The 16,835-nt window shown below is 45.6% G+C and overlaps 1 protein-coding gene across 1 annotated transcript in view; it reads left to right on the forward strand.

Annotated features, from left to right (window-relative positions):
* The window catches only part of ITIH5 (inter-alpha-trypsin inhibitor heavy chain 5), a 97,347-nt gene that overhangs the window by 61,072 nt on the left and 19,440 nt on the right, over window positions 1-16,835 (forward strand). The window contains exon 8 of the mRNA XM_080918249.1: window positions 14,300-14,468. Coding sequence (XP_080774375.1) covers window positions 14,300-14,468 — 169 coding nt within the window. The remainder of the gene's footprint in view (window positions 1-14,299; window positions 14,469-16,835) is intronic.

Below are 16,835 nucleotides of genomic sequence, written 5' to 3' on the forward strand. Positions count from 1 at the left end.
TCATAAGGACACTGGGAAAGCTTCATGAAGTTGTGAGACTGAGGGAAATGCCCAGAAGATAAAATGAGACCTGGTGGGCCATGAAGGAAATGAAGCTCTAGGGTCCAGATGAAGTGTGAAACTGAGTTATTCACCCGTTTTCATCTTGTCCACCAGATCGGGTTTCTGTGTGAGGCCTATCTTGCTACACTATCTGAAACTCATGCCAGTGGGTAGCCTGCACTACTGGTTTCCTTTTGTCATGGTTAATCTTCACTGTGTGCTAGACTGGGGTTCAGAGCCACCTGGGAGACACACCTCTGAGAGTGTGTGTGTGTGTGTGTGTGTGTGTGTGTGTGTGTGTGTGAGAGAGAGAGAGAGAGAGAGAGAGAGAGAGAGAGAGAGAGAGAGAGAGAGAGAGAGAGAGAGAATATTTCCAGAGAGGCTTATCTGTAGCTTGAAGGCCCATTAAGAATGTAAAATATTTCTTTTTTTATTTTATGAGTATGAGTGAGTTGTCTGTATGAATGTATGTATGCATTCTATATGCATGTCTTATGCCCAAGGCCACAAGACCATTCTGAATGTAGGTCCCACACAATGAATAAAAAGAAAGAAAACTGAATATCAACATCTATCTTTGTTTCTTGATTGTGGGCCCCAGATGCCCAGCTCCTCCTGCTCCTGTTACCACAGCTGGAACATCTGCTTTCTCTACCACCTCTTTCTGGCCAGAGTGGATGATACTCTCAAGTTGTGAGCTTAAAAAAAATTCTTAGTTTTCCTATGTTCGGTATTTTGACACAACAGAGAATAACTAATATCCATCCCCAGGCAACTAAGCCAGGGGCTCATAACTATAAGACTTTAGTTTGCCCCCTCCCCATCCATATATCTGAGCAAACCTTTGCGTTTCCTATTCTGAATTTACTCTTCCAGAATAAATAAGGAAGACGAGAAAGAGTAATTAACAAAACTATTTAACTTCCAGTAACACTTCACCTGGCTTTGTGGCCTCTTTCCTCCAGTAAAAGTCTCACTTGTTCAACTCTGTGGTGACTTTAAGAGCATGGGAAAATGGTTGGGAACATTCTCCTTGCCTGGCAGATGAAAGATCTACTTCCTCTAAGTGCTTCCTGGATATATAATCTAAGTCTTTGGCAAACTGTGTTGATGTATTACACAATAGTCCAACAATTCTACATTGAGTATGTTTTTTTTCTCAACCTCTCTGTGTTCTTCTCTTTTATGGTCCCTGCATTCTGAATCCTGAGCATGTAGTGTGAAAACCCAAGCATGGGTCTGAAGGCAGAGGAACCAGGAATCATAAGAACTCAATACCTAGGGAAAAGTGGAATGGGACAAAGGCCAGTTGAAGAGTCAAACATCAAAAATCTGCAGGAGGAAACAGGCAGAGTTTAACAGGCCAAACACACAGCTTGGCAATAAAACTTTAGCATTTAGAATAGACAATAGGGACCAGGTACTCCATCATTTTTGTCTGTAAGCTTGTCAGATAATGGGTGGAAAACATCAGCCCCAGGAAGATTTATATATCATGTATGTTTCTGTGTATGTGTGTGTGTGTGTGTATGTGTGTTTGTGTGTGTACATTTGTGTACGTTGTATGTTGGTGATATCAAGTGCCTGTCTTTGTTTTTTAAACTTTTTAATTGATTCTTTGAGGGTTCCACATTATGCACTCCATTCCCACACATCCCCCATCCCCACATATCCATCCTTTGTGCCTGCAATGTCCCACAAAATAAAAAACAAACAAAACAAAGCATAGAAACCATTCTATCATGGAAGCTGTGGTGTGTCACATTGTCCCCCACAGTACATCCCTCTGTCCACACACCTTCACTTGCAAACATTCATTGTGATGAGTCATTGGTCTAGTTTGAGATCTCTGGCTTCTGGGACATCACCAATATTAGATCCTCCTTAGGATTCCTTGAGATTGTCTTGTTGTTGCCCTGTGTCACAGAGATCCTGCAGTTTTGGAACAGCGGGACTGGCTCTTTCACCCGTCCTAACCATTTGCAGATGATATATTTGGGGATGGGCCAACTCAGATCCCTGGATCTAGGCCTGGGTAGAAGCAGAGGTGGTCAGCCCACCTGCTTTTCCCTTATCTGAACCACCAAAGCGAGTTCCCCAGCACTCATCTGGCTGGGCCACCCAATGCAGCCAGCAATGAGAGGCAGGGTCAGCTCTCCAGCTCTTAAACTCTCAAGGACATCTTATCTGTGCCTCCAACTCCAGCTGCTCTGTGTTACCCAGTCAAGGCAAGGGGCCTAATCTCCCAAATGTGGAAGCCTGTGAGGGGCTGGGCCAGCTCTCTTGCTCTCACACCCTCAGGGCTGGCTCACCCACACCTTTGCCTTCAGGTCCCACTCCTCTGTATAGCCCAGGCAAAGTGCAGGGCCCACTCCCCTAAGTACTATAGCCATCGAGGAGCAGGGATTGCTTTCCAGCTGTCATGCCCTCAGGGTCAGGTTTCCAACTAGACTACTGCAGATGGCAAGGGACCAGTTGGGGTGAAAAACATTACCCTCCCTGAACCCACTCCCACTTCCCTGGCAGAGGGCAAACAAGCAATGGGGTCAGTTTTCCCACACCCCAGCCATTAAAGACAGCTCTACTGTGATGCCTGAATGACATGCAGGTCCTACTCTCCCGCATGCTGCCAGGTCTCCAGAGCACTTCCTTCCGTGAGGGGTGGGGTCAGTTTCCGCACAGCCCCCGGACATCCGGGTGGTCCCAGGAGCTGCCTCAACCAGGGATACCCTCACGTTCTCTAGCGGAAATATGAGCCATGGACACCGACACGGACCCCTGCCACTGCACAGCCACAGACTCAAAATGGCCCTCAGTGGCAGCTCAGGCTGGAACCTCACCATGGCCCCGGGTGATGCGGCTGCCACATGGCTGTCAGGCCCTGCATGACATGCCTACAGACAGTGTTGTGTGTTGGCAGGCAGATGTCACTGTCCGCCCGTACTGTGCACTGGAGGGCAGTTTTGTGGGTGGAAGGGCAGTCCATAGGTCTTCCTTCCTCTTCCTGGGCTGTGCTGCTTGGATTTGATTTGATTTTCATCAGTCCTAGTCACAAAACAGCTCTGGTCACCAAGCCAGGCATCAAGCTAGGATGAACAAAGGACTGCCATCTGCTCTGCCCCTGACTGATAGAACACCACCTCCACCAAGTTGTCCCTTTGTCCATTGCCTGGGGATTCAAGTGCCTTTCTTAGTGACTCTCCACCTTACATTTTTAAGGCAACATTTTTCACTAAATCTTGAGCTTACCAATTCGGCTAGTGACCCTCAGAGGCCCTTCTATCCTGTTTCCTCAGCAACAGGGTTACTGAGGACACATCACCCAGTATTTTTTTTTAACATAGATATTAAAAGAATCTAAACTCAGAGTCCACAACAAATTCATTACTGGCCAAACTATCTGCTCAGCTCTAGGTAAATCTCTCTTGAAGAGAGCAAAGCTATACCCAGGGATGACTACCTTCAGCCTCGAGTGAGTTACCTTTGCAAACTTTGAGAGGCCAGTTTTAGTTCATGATGCTGACATTTCCATTCCTAGTTGCTGCACTGATTGTTTCTGAGCAGCCTCAGCATTTGGAAGATGAGACTGCTCACCTCTGGTGGACAGGGCGGAGAAAGTCAGACAGAGACCTGGGAATAGGTCTGACCTTCAAATGTATGCCCCACCCCCACCTGTGGTCTTTTTCTCCAAAGTGGGCCCAACTCAGAAAGTTTTTATAACCTCCCAAAATAGTGCCACCGGCCGGGGACAGTCATCTGCTATACAAGCCAGGGAAGCACAGCTTATGCTCCAGCTGTAAGGAGTATACAGAGGAACAGGCTGCATTGTTGATAGGGCAACCAAGACCAGATGGAAAGGTTGCATTCCGATGAGAGCAGTGAAATTAACTAGGGAATACATTAGCATAAGCATTAACCTTTTAAAAGAGCGCAAGGCACGTAGCTCAAGTGGTAGAGTCAACTTGAAAAAGCCTTGCATTTGATAGTCAGCACTGCTTAAAGCTGGGTGTGGTAGTGCAACTCTGCAACCCTCACTCTCCACCCCAACCCCCCCATTTTTCCAACCCCCCTGAACCTCCCACCTCCACCCCTCATCCCCCAACTCTCACCTCCATACCCCCACCCCACCTTCCAAAAACCCCTGAAGCCCCCACTCCCCACCCCCACCCTCCTATCTCCCACTCCACTACTCACACTCTGAAGGTTGAACCAAGAAGGTCAAGAGTTCCAGGTGCCACTTCTCAGCTACGTGAGTTTGAGGACAGCCTGGGGTACATGAGACCGTGTTGCAAAAAAACAGAACTGTTACGACGTTTGAATATTTTACATATCCAATATGAAAAACATGCATGTGCCGCCCAGCATGCCATGAAGATGTAAAGAAATATTATTGGCAAAGAACTTTCTAGAAAAATGTACCATGACATCATCAGGTTCGTGTTTGGCATGTTTGTCAAAGCACTGGAAACTCATCTTAGCTTGAGCCAGAGGATGAGACAAGGCGTCTGTCTCTCACGTTAGAGTGATGTCACGAAAACACAGAGACTAAAGAGATCAAGTTACATTTGTTCTGCAGGTTTTTGTTTTTTTTTTTTTTTTAAAGGATCTAAACATCTTCAGTCTTTAAAAAAAATGTTATGGCTGAATTTAGATGGAATTTTATTTCTAACTATCATTGTAAGCTTTGACTCAGTCCTGAAAGTGATATCGACATTTAACCCTGGGGATGAGGAGACTTGGTGCTTAAGAGAGCTTGATGTTCTTGCAGAGGACCCAATTGCTTCTGAGTCTTAAATAAAATGTGTTCTGCGGGGGGGGGGGGGTGTTACCAGTAGAGAGAAATTAAAAGGAAATCGAGACAAGTATGGAAGCACCCTCTGTGAGCCCAGCCATCCCTAAGCAGAGGCAGATGAATCACACTCTTGTAAAGACACTGAAGTCCAAACTCTCCACTTTACCCAAATAAGTTTATACACTGTTTGGGGGAAATGAACTATTGCAACCCTGTTGCTTTGATTGTATGTGGTTGGGTAATACTGCTTTCCATCCTGTTTGGCCCTTAAGAATCTTCTTCCTCGAGGAAGAGGACTTTGATTGACAGGCCAGGAGGCAGCAGTGCATGGGCCACTTTCCCTCTGCACTCTGGAGCCCTGTGTGTCTTGGGTTCATTCCATTGTCTGCTCTGCTTCTCAGTAATGGAGGCTGTTTACTTTAAATAGGTTTTCTGATAACCACTCTCTTCTATGGTTCTAATCAGACTTCTGGAAAGTCTTGGACCTCTTTGTTGGGTTGCTTTAACCCATGTGCTTTAAGATATTTTTCTCTTGGGTTCTTTCAAAAAGGTCATGGGGTGAGAAAATGCCAGCTCCTTGGTAAACATTTTAGAATGAGGTACATGTGGGACTGAGTGTGGAGACAACACCATCGTTGTACTGAAAACACAGTGTGGCTACTAACTCATTCCCTTGAACTTAAATTCATCTATGATGTCATGGGTTCCCCTTGTCTTATGCCCAACAACTTAGGACTTGCAGCACAAAAGCCTTCTGTGTCCCTTAGATCCTGTGTGGTTTGACACAGATGCAGGGCTATTTGGCAGAGCTGTGTCAGCGGGTACCCAGATGGAAGGAGTGGGGAGAAATGGGCAACTGCTGGGCTTGACGTGGGTTCCACTGACCTCTCTTTGAGGGTCTTGTTGGACACTGATAACCATTCACTGCACAACAGCTGTCACAGGGCAGAGCTTACGCCTTTGAGGGGTATGCCAGGATCCTGCAGCTGCATGGGTATGGTTTTGCTGGGAAGATGAAAAGGAACAGAAATGAAAGTTCCAACTCTTGTCTCTAAGTGTAGCTTAAGGCAGGACTCACTTTGCATAAGACCGAGCTGTCTCCAAGTGCTGCCTTCGCTGGGAGGGAAGAAGGAACAGGGCGCTGCACATCTAGGAGCCCAGTTCTGCCTTCCATAGGCACCACCGACGGATGCTTTTCATCACATCCATGGGAGCAAGATGGACCAGTGCCAGCCATAAGGACTGTGAGGAGATTTGACGCAGAGTTTGTGCTTTGGCTTATTTAGATTCTGGCTAGTCCTTGGATGAATTTCATGAAGATTAAAAGACTTACACCATAGTCAACTGAAGGCAGACCTGAAATGGACTTCTAAGATTTCTTTTTTTTAAGAAACTACTTCATTCTTCTTTTAATCCAAGTAAAGTACACACAGGATGAGGGCTTTGTCACAGTAAAACAGTGTTAAACAGTGAATAATCTTTAACCTCGGAGAGCTTAAATAGCTAGGATTAGAAGGGATCTTGTCAAATATCTGCACCCAGCCAAGGTTTAGTTTCACTAGGCAAATAAGTATGCATATACCCATTTATCTACATACAAACATTATATTTATATTTTGCATTAAAAATTTTTGCATATCATTCTATATCCTTTTGTCCAAATACAGCCTGAAAGATTCAAGGTCTTTCCTGATGACATGTCTGGATGGTGTTGTCATTTGGTCCTTCTGTGTCAGCGGGGTGCATGGATGGGTGGTGACTGGGGTTAATGGATGGGTGGTGACTGTGGCTCAGCACTAGTGGAAAATAGCTTATGTCCTTCAGGGGCTTCTTGCTGGCTGATCTCTTTAAGAGTTCCCTCTTCTTCGAAGGCTTTCCATGAATTTATTGTTTTCCCCCTCTGAAGACTCTTCCATTTGGTTTTCTTACCTCAGCACAGTTGCCCCCTCTCTCGTATTCCCTTCTCTCCCTACAGACCCACCACCCTAATGTAGCTGCTATACACACATCTCCCTCTCCTCTGTGTTCTGTTGTGGAATTTTACATTGAAAAAGGAGGACAATGACCTACTGGAAGCATATGTGACATTTTGATATCAGACATTTAACCCCTCTCCCTAATCAGATTACCCCTGCCCTAATTGCCCTTTCTTCCACTGAGACTCTGAAGTACATCAGAATTAGGGAGACAGGATGGAACTACGTAACCCAAGTTGACCTCAACCTTGTGATTCTCCTTCCTTAACCTCTAAGTAGTGGTATTATAAACATGTACCAACATACATGACTAACTAATTTTATATACCTGTTAATGTTTGTATATGTAGTGTGTGTGCATGTGTGTGTTATGTGGGTGCACTGTGTCTATGTAGAGGAGGGCATATGTTCATGAACATTGCTTATTTTCCTGTGTATGAAGGCCAGAGATAGACCTCAAGAATCCTTTCTTGGGAATTAGCCACCTTGTTTTGGGGAAGGTGTTTTGTTTTGTTTTGTTTTGTTTTGTTTTGTTTTGTTTTTGAGGCAGGGTCTCTGACTGGGACTTAATTAGGTTAGGTTGTTTGGACAGCAAGCATAAGTGTGTGCCATCAGACCTGGCTTTTGTATGTAGGCTCTGAGACTCATACTCAACTCTTTGTGTTTGAACTGCAAGCATTTTAGTGACTTTGGTTGCCTATTCATGAAAAAATTTGGGGGCATCATTGTTCCTTGTTGCACATTTTGGGGGTTTTTTGGCCTCTCTCCAATATATAAGTCTCAGAGAGAGCTTTGAGAATAGAAGAAGAAATTTAAGCAATGTGGTTTCCTGGTGTTTCCATAGTTTTTGTTCAGGCTTTGGAAGGGTGCTGGTAGGTGGTAACTCACCTTATCCACCACTTGGATCCAAACATGTACATCTTAGTTACAACCTTGTCAGGTCTGGCAGGAACCCCAAGGGGCATCCAGTTAGCCCCTCATGACTTACTCCATTGCCTTCAGGATGGTTTCCAGGCTGGTAGAAGCTTAGATTACACAGTCTTCACTCTTTAGGCTTACTCTGATCTTTCTAGAATGTGCTAACCTCGTTTCTGGACTGTATTCTTGGACAAAGGTTGAGTAGGCTCCTGTTACTCTTCAACGTGTAAGCACAAGGCAGAGAAAGGTCAGCACAATCACACTAATGCTCACTCAGCTGTGTGGCCAGTCACCACATTCCTCTGGTCCCTCAAGACCCTTGTAGGGAAGGCAGGGATCTGAAGCTGATCAGTCCATTATATTGAATAAAAGAGCCAGTCAGCAGTGAAGGGAGGGTAGAGAAGCTGTGAGCAGTTGCAGTAGCTGTCTCTCAGCTCCCTCTGGGATGGGTTGGGAGATCTCCCTGGGCAGTTCTGATGGGACTAAAAATGGGGCAACTGTCAGATGCTGGCCTGCTTTCCCTTGGTGCACATGAGGACGGGTCACAGCTGAGGCCTTACAAGGTCATGAGGAATGAGCAGTTACTTATTCCAGAGGAAGATGGGGAGACTGAATAGCCACAGAGAATACTCAACATGCTGGAGAAAGTCCACACAAAGGAAACAACCTGGTTGCTCATGGGATGCTGGTTAAGAGTCCCTAGAAATACCAGCAGCTAAACAAACAACTACTTTTGACAAAGACCTTTGAACCACAGGCAGCTCCAGGTCTCTTAGAGTTGTGGATTTGAGCTCTTAGAGACACAGCCTAAAGAGAAGAGGTGCTTATTGTCATTCTTGGACACACGCTCACAGACTAGGGTTCTAGATGCTTTGTTGGGGAATGACACCTGTCTCATGTTCATGCTAGGTGAGCTAGCTATCAAGGAAAACACAAGCAAGAAACCTGGCATGAGCCATTCCCTGCACAGGGCCACTATAAGGATACGGGACTCACTGCTCACATCACCAGAGTACAGACATCTAACTATATATTCTTACTGTAGCTTGTGGCTCCGCCACTGTGAGCCTACTACTCATGTTTCTCACTGATGAGACATTTCTCAGTACTATCCAATCTCATTTCCTGCACAAGTTTCTGTCCATGTTGCTGTGGGAAAATACTCTGACAAAGGCAACTTAAGAGAGAAGGGTTTATTCTGGCTCACAGTTCAAGGGTATTTCAGCTCATACCATGGCAGGCAGGCCAAGTGGCCAGAACCTGAAGCAGCTAATCCCATCCCATCCATTGTCAATACACAAGGGGATGAAAGCTTGTTAGGGCCAATTCTTTATACAGTCCTGGCTCCCAGCCAGGGAATAGTGTCCCCTACAGTAGTTGGGTCTTCCCACTTGAATTTATGTAATCATGGTAATTGTCCATGGGCATGCCTAGAGGCCCATCTCCTGGGCAATTATAGATTTTGTTAAATTAATGATGACCACTAACAATCACAGTTCCCAAAGAAGACCAGTTTGATATTTTTTTTTACATTCATCATATTCCCTTATAATATTATGTATCTCTGGCTGTTTCCTTTATGTTCCTAAGTCAATTTTATTTTTTCTTTCTCCTCCTCCTTCTTTGATTCTGTGGTTTGTCCCTCTTACACACACACACACACACACACACACACACACACAAATCTGGAAGTTTCCAAAGGATCCTGTAGCATACCAGCATTTTAACAGTAGTTAATGCTAGCTGAGTGGGATTGTGTGAGTTTTGTGTTTTTCTTCTGTTCTTATAAAAATGGTGTGGTGACATGCACCTTTAATCCTAGACCTCAGAAGTCAGAGGAAGGAAGGGGCAGGGGCAGGAAAAGCTCTGTGCTTCTGAGATAGTCAGTAAATATATAGTGAGAGCTAAGGAGGAGGAAGAGGAGGAGAAGGAAGAGAAAGGAGAGGGAGGACGGGAAGCCACCATCACTGCCACAACTACCAGACATACCTAGAACCTCAGCACTGGTGAGGTTGAAGCAGGAGAATCCATGAGTTATAAGCCAGTCTGAGCTATAGATCAAATTACAAGCCATCTTAGGCTGCATAACTTTTCTCAAATAAGGTTTTGCAAGCAGGTGTGTAAGTTAATAAACAAAATGAAAGACAACAAGAGAGAACACCCAGATTACAATCCAGAGGATAGATCAAAAGAAGAGCTGAAATTCTAGGATTGGGTGCTGAAGGACTTGGGTGCTGCCGGTGAGGCAGGAAAAAGACACAAAAGCCACTGTTGTTAGTTGGGCTTCAGGGGTTCTGAAGGTTCCTTTTTGAAGGAGAGAGAGAGAGAGAGAGAGAGAGAGAGAGAGAGAGAGAGAGAGAGAGAGAGAGAGAGAGAGAGAGAGAAAGAGCTCAGAACAACAGATTTGAGGAAGAAGATAAACTTTCTGGCTTTCAATACATTGAGTCAGAGCTGCTCAAGGGTCTTGGCCTGGAGAACTGACTAGGAAGTGGTCCTCAACTGAGAGAGAAGTGCATTCCAGAAGTGAATCTGGAAGTTTTGGAGAGCAGAATTGGTAGCTGTGCACTTGAATAAAGATAAATTTGTTGGGGGAAAAAGTGAGGTATGAGAGCCTAGTTGGAAATTTGGCTGAAGAAGTCATCCTACGATTCGTCCATCAAAGGGAGTAATGAGAAGGCCCCAAGGGAGACCATGGAATCACCAGAGAGAGGGAGGGGACCTCCAAGAGTCAGAGCAAATAAGGCTTTATGAAGAATGTGTGTTTACAGCAGAGCATCTCACAGAGATCTCTGAGGACGTGCTGGCCTTTTGGAGTGTAGACTCTGGCTATTTTCTCAGAATGCTCAGGCATGTTTCCTGTGAGTGGGAGTCAGAGCTTGGAAAGGGAAAAGAGCCTTCTGCATCAATGTTAGGCTGCTGAGAGAAGCCTTTGAGTCAGGAGAAGGGGAAGAGACAGAACAGAGGGACTTTCCTGGGGTTATGGGGGCTAAGAAATGTGTCCAAGCTTCTCTTTGACTGGAAGGACTGGAAGTAGGGGGCAGCTCTGAGAAGGGCGGGGAGATGGAATTAATGAAATGCGCCCATTGTTCTCATTCTGGGGTGGTTGTGGAATTCCTTCAGTGCTTTCTGCACGGATGTTATAGAGGATGAATCCATTAGCTGCTGCCAAAAAATAAACTGAAAGAAACAAAGAAAGAGAGAGAGAGTGCCTGGCAGGCGAGTTGGAACAGTTCCCGAGTAAAGCTGCACACTGGAAAGGCTCTGACTTGGCGTACTTAGCTTCCAATGGTTTGGGAGCTGCAGATCCTACTGTGTTGGATGCCAGTGTGAGTCCTGGCATGAGACTTCCTGTGATCATGACTCCTATGGGACCCCATTCTTAATTCCTCTGCACCCGTGTAGCATCATATAAATGGGTGTGCTGATTAAAGGCTTCACCACACGTGACTATGAGGACTGAGCCAGCCAATCATCTTGCACTCAGCATGATAGCTAATGAGCAGAAATAGTAGCTGTTAAAATCATCACAATCACCACCATCATCACCAACACCTGCTTCTTCCTTCTTATCCTCCTCTCCTCCTCCTCCGTCTTTATATTTCTGGCAATGTCCTTAGACTGCTGCTTTCCAGGTCTCCAGAATGAAGAAATTGTGGGAATGTAAGAAACAGTAACTCAGCAAAGGTCTCCGGGGAGGTAGACAAACACATGCTCAGGCCAGAAGATCTCAGTTCACTAAGCTCTGTAGGAGAGGCTGTAACAGAGAGTCTTAACGCAGACACACCCACAGTTTTCTGCAGTGGATTTCAAAACTTCCTTTGAAGTGCAAGAGTCAGGCTGTGAGATCTTAGGTGAACACCTAGTTACAGGATAGAAAGATGACTGAAGAGCAAGGAAGAGAGAGAGAGACATGCAGAAGGGAGAGTCTGAAAGAAGTGGTGTGGCAGTTTCCCACTGGTGGAGAGGTCGAAGGAACAGTAACTGTCTGAATCCAGGATATGAATCAAGGTCCACAACACCCAGGGGAAGACCAAGGGGATGCTAGAGCAAACATCCATTCCGTGCCACTCATTATTCTGCCCCCATACCCGGAAGCCAGTGCTTCTCCGAATTCTCCTTGTGAGTTTCACTGGGAACCAAACAATATCAAACTCATCAGCCCAGCTCCCTTCTGAAAATCTTTCATCTTGTTCCTGCTCACAATGGATGAAGCTGATCCTATCACCCTGATTCTACTTATGGGAAAACTTAGGAATAACAATGTATGACATTTAGGTTCCTGCCCAGGGCTGAACTGAGGGTAAATATTGTGCCCAGGGTTCTTGCTAATGGCAGCTATGCAAATGGATTCTTAACTTTATACACGGAGTTTCTTTAAACGTCTGATGATGGTACTCATGAGACATGGCAGTGTTTGTCACAGCATCTCTGCATGGTTATGAAATTTCCTATTCAGGCTTAGACATTTTTCTCCGTTCTTGTTCTTATGGTTTCGTTTTCTGCAAGACACATCAGAAGTAGTCATTTTTATCCAGTTATGTCCCCCCCCCCCCACAGTTCACCTGTGTTCCTTTGCTTTACCCGAGGTGTCTGCTTCTTACTATGTTCACTTTATGTCCCTATGCTAGCCAGTCTTTTCTGTTCCTTCAGGTTCTGAATTCCCCCCTTCCTTCCTCTCTCTCCTCTCCCCTTCCTTCCCCTCCTCTTCCCTCCTTTCTCCTCCTTCCCTTTCCCTCCCTTTCTTTTCTCTCCTATTTGTTCCCTCTTTTCCACCCACCTTCTCTCCACTTTCTGAAACAAAGTCTTACCGTGTAGCTCAAATGACCTTGCTCTCAGTCCTGACACTGGCCCTGGGTTCTGGGATGACAAGTGTGTAGCACCATGGCCAGCTTCAGACTCTTTTTCTTAAAGCACATGTCACTCTGGTTCAGAGATTTTTGTAATATTTTAAAATCCTATAACAGCACCCCAAGAAATGACTCAGTGGATAAAAGCTCTTTCCACCAAACCTGATAAACTGAGTTCAAAGCCTGGGGCCCACATGATAGAAGGAGAGAATTATCCTCACAAATTATCCTTGGACCTACATACATGACACTGCACAAGAACACACACCTTATCCTCACACACAAACAAATAAATGTAATAAAATCTTTGAAAAAATAATACTGTCTTAGTCAAAGTTCTGTTGCTGTGAAGAGACACCATGACCAAGGCAACTCTTATAAAGGAAAATGTTTAATTGGGGCTGGCTTACAGTTCAGAGGTAGTCCACTATCATCATGGCAAGAAGTGTGGTGGTATGCAGGCTGACATGATGCTGGAGAGAAGTTGATCATCTACATCCTGATCTGTAGGCATCAGGAAGAGAGCCACTAGGCCTAGTTTGAGCTTTTGAAACTCAAAGCCCACCCCCAGTAACACACTTCCTCCAATGAGGCCACACCTACTTCAACAAGGCCACACCTCCTGATAGTTTCTAGGAGTCTATGAGGGGCGTTTTTTACCCAAATTTCCATGAATATAGTTTTTAATTATCTTTAATTTTATAATTTGTTAAATGGTCAAGTCATTCATTCCCCAGTACAGCCGTGTCTGCAGTTTCCCAAATGTTACTGGTCAATCGGATTGTGACTTAAACCCACCTACAGAAAGTTTAACATCAGTTAAGGCGAAAGACTTAAAATAAGCTGTTGTTACTCTGAAATTTGCTTGATGGTAGGAGTATGTTAGGTTAAGGGCCAGCAGGCTGGAGAGATGGCGCAGTGGTTAAGAGCACTGACTGCTCTTCAAGAGGCTCTGAGCTTAATTCCCAGTGATCACATGGTAGCTCACAACCATCTTTAATGGGATCCGATACCCTCTTCTGGTGTGTCTGAAGACAGCTACAGTATACTCACATACATTAAATAAATAAATACTCTTTTTTTAAAAAGTCAAGGGCCAGCTTAGAGAAAGGAATGGTGGGCCTCCTAGGAGCAGTGAAGAAACTTTGATAGTGGAACTTAGCCCACCTTTCTGGGAATGACACATGGCTCCCTGGCTTCTCAGTAAAAGATAGGGACAAAGCAACATGGAAAATCATCCTAGTTTAAGCAAATGGTCTTTGGGCTCTGGAAGATGGCTCTGAAAGGTAAGAATTACTGTTTGCTGTCAAACCTAGTAACTTGAATTCAATCCACAAGACTCACGGCAGAAAGAGAAAACATTCACAAACTGTCCTCAGACATCCACTTGTGTGACATGACAGGTGTGAGTTCACATGCATACCCATGCACACATACACACATATACAGAAATCAAACCTTAGTTTAAGAGCTTTAGAAGATGTTGTGAAGATGCAGTGACGATCTACTATGGTTGGTAGCAGCATGTGACCTGGTATGCAGTGAGTCTCACGTCCTCTCTTCAGCTGTCACATGTAATACCGTGTCCCAGCAGGCAGACACACACTTTACATGGTAGGCATTAAGTATGAACCTGAAGCTGATCCTGGCAGTCAGTGCTAAGTCAGGGAACGTGTGGACAAATGGGCTCAGAGGTGACCAGTTTGCATTTTGTCTTTGCCTAGACCAGGGAGGCCCTCGTCACAATTCTCAATGACCTTCGACCCCAGGATCACTTCAATATCATTGGGTTCTCCAACCGAATTAAAATGTGGAAGGACCACTTGCTACCAGTGACTCCTGACAACATTAGGAATGGCAAGATCTACATGTACCACCTGTCCCCCACTGGAGGTAAGAATAGTTCCTGGCAGCCCTTTCACCCAGCTTTGGGGTGACCATACCTCATTCTCTGCAAAGACACAAGGCCTTCGGAGTTGAAGCTGACACTAACAAGAGAAGCAGCGATAATTTCCCCAGGCGCCTATTTGTCTTCTAAGTTCTCACTTCCTAGACCATAAGTTAGTCATGACAAGTAATCGTTGGAAAATCCATCCCCAGTGTGGACCCTGAACAAGAAAGCTGGTTTTGGTAGATCGTTTTTGGTTGGGGAATATTTTGAAGTTTATTTTTATTTTCTTGTATGTGTGTATTTCTATAAATTACTGTCACCCATGGGGAGGTGCCAAGGGAAAACAGAAGAGGGCATGAGATCCACTGGGGTTGGAGTTTCTGGCAGTTTTGAGCCTCCTGACATGAGTCTCAGGAGCAGAACTTGGCTCTTCGGGAAAAACAGAAAGTGTTCTTAACTGCTGAGCCATTTCTCCCTTGATGAAAACTTGAAGCCAAGTGCACCACCCAGAATTTAGCATGTGCTCAAGCAATGGCAGGTGGAACTGCCCTGTAAAACAAGCTATGGTCTTGCCTGAGACATAGCAATGGGGAATGAGCATCAGTGTGGGATGCTCTGGGCTGTAGCAATGGGGAATGAGCATCAGTGTGGGATGCTCTGGGCTGTAGCAATGGGGAATGAGCATCAGTGTGGGATGCTCTGGGCTGCAGCAATGGGGAATGAGCATCAGTGTGGGATGCTCTGGGCTGTAGCAATGGGGAATGAGCATCAGTGTGGGATGCTCTGGGCTGTAGCAATGGGGGATGAGCATCAGTGTGGGATGCTCTGGGCTGAATTCAGGTTGTCAGACTTGCACAACAAAGCCCTTGACTTGAAGAGCCTTCGTGCCAGTCCCCGCTACCCAACCCTTTCCCAATGCAGCTATGTGATCTCGTGGAGTTCTTGTGTCTGTTAATTCTACTCTGGATATCTGCAAACACTATGACGGACAGGCCAGTCAGCATCTCCCCTTGTGAAGCTCTCCATACTCACCATTTCCTATCCAAGACAGAGCCCCGATCCCCCCAACAAAACTCTTTGTTTCACTTGTCATGCATGGCCAGCGACTTGACTTATGCTGGCATTTTCTACCAGTTACCAGAACTGTTTTATCAGTGGACATTGGAAGTAAAAAGATTAGATTTAATATTATAGCTATTATCTATTAAAGTAAATTGTTTCCTTTTCGTAGCCACTAAGTTCCAGGTGCTGCTTACTGCATGATGCGGGCTCGGTGACTATCTGCTGGTTTAAACTTAGGCTAGTGGTATTGCTTACTATTAGAATGGTGCTTCTCACAGAAGCGAGAAACATCTTTAGAAAAGAGCTGATATGTAATATGTTCATTTAGAGCCCAAACTTATGAATCCCTATTTGTTCTCTTCCCCCCACCCTGTCTCTTTATTTCTCTCTCCCTGTCTCTCTCCCTGTCTCTCTGTCTCTCTTCCTCTCTCCTTCCCTCCTTCCCCCCTCCACACCCTTCCCTTCTCTCTCCCCCTTCCCCATCTCTGACACTTCCCCTGCACTTCCTCTCCCCCTCCCTCCTCTCCTGTTTGTGTGTACCACCTGTATGCAAGTTCCCCTGTAGGCCAGAAGAGGGCACTCTTCCCCAGGACAGTTGTGAGCTGCCTGATAAGGGTGCTGGAAACGGACATGTGTCCTCTTCAAGAGCAGTAAAAACTCTTAACCAGGAAACTACCTCTCAGTCATTTTGTTTCCTTGATCCTTCATTGCCTGGACCGCCCCTGGAGAACATCAGAGGGCTCTGCCTTCTCTGTGCTGGACATAGCTTTGGAGCTTGCCTTTCTGGATTTGAGTCTAGCTCCACCCTTTGTTGGCCATTTGCTTCCTTCCTCCTCCATAAAATGAGAAGGTGACAGTGGCCTGGCTGTCGGAGTGAGAGAAGGGTCAGAGCAGATAAGGGGTCTGATCTTAAGATCAAATATGCTGTTTACTTTCATCCAACAGAGTAGTTGTCGTTCTGGTGCTGGGGCCTCCTGTGAGCTCTCGGTGAAATGATTAAACACTTGCTGAGGACTCTGCTTGTGGAGGGGCCCCAGTGCTGGTGAGCATGCAGGAGATACCCTGCCTCAGCATAGCCTCCATCCTGAGCCCTGATGTGCCTTGGGTGTATGTGTGCAAGCATTAAAGGCAAAGCTACGTTTATGCCCTGGCTCTCTTTGGCTTTCGAATGGAGGAAGAGACTTGGCACCATGAGTGCTGATTAAAGACAATACAGGTGCTTGCTGCATGTCCATGTCCACACCCATACACACAGAGCTGACACGAAATTACCCATGATAAAAAGAAGGCAAGTTGACGGCTCAAAG

The sequence above is a fragment of the Micromys minutus genome (genome assembly GCF_963924665.1).
Source record: "Micromys minutus genome assembly, chromosome: 6".
NCBI classification, from domain to species: domain Eukaryota; kingdom Metazoa; phylum Chordata; class Mammalia; order Rodentia; family Muridae; genus Micromys; species Micromys minutus.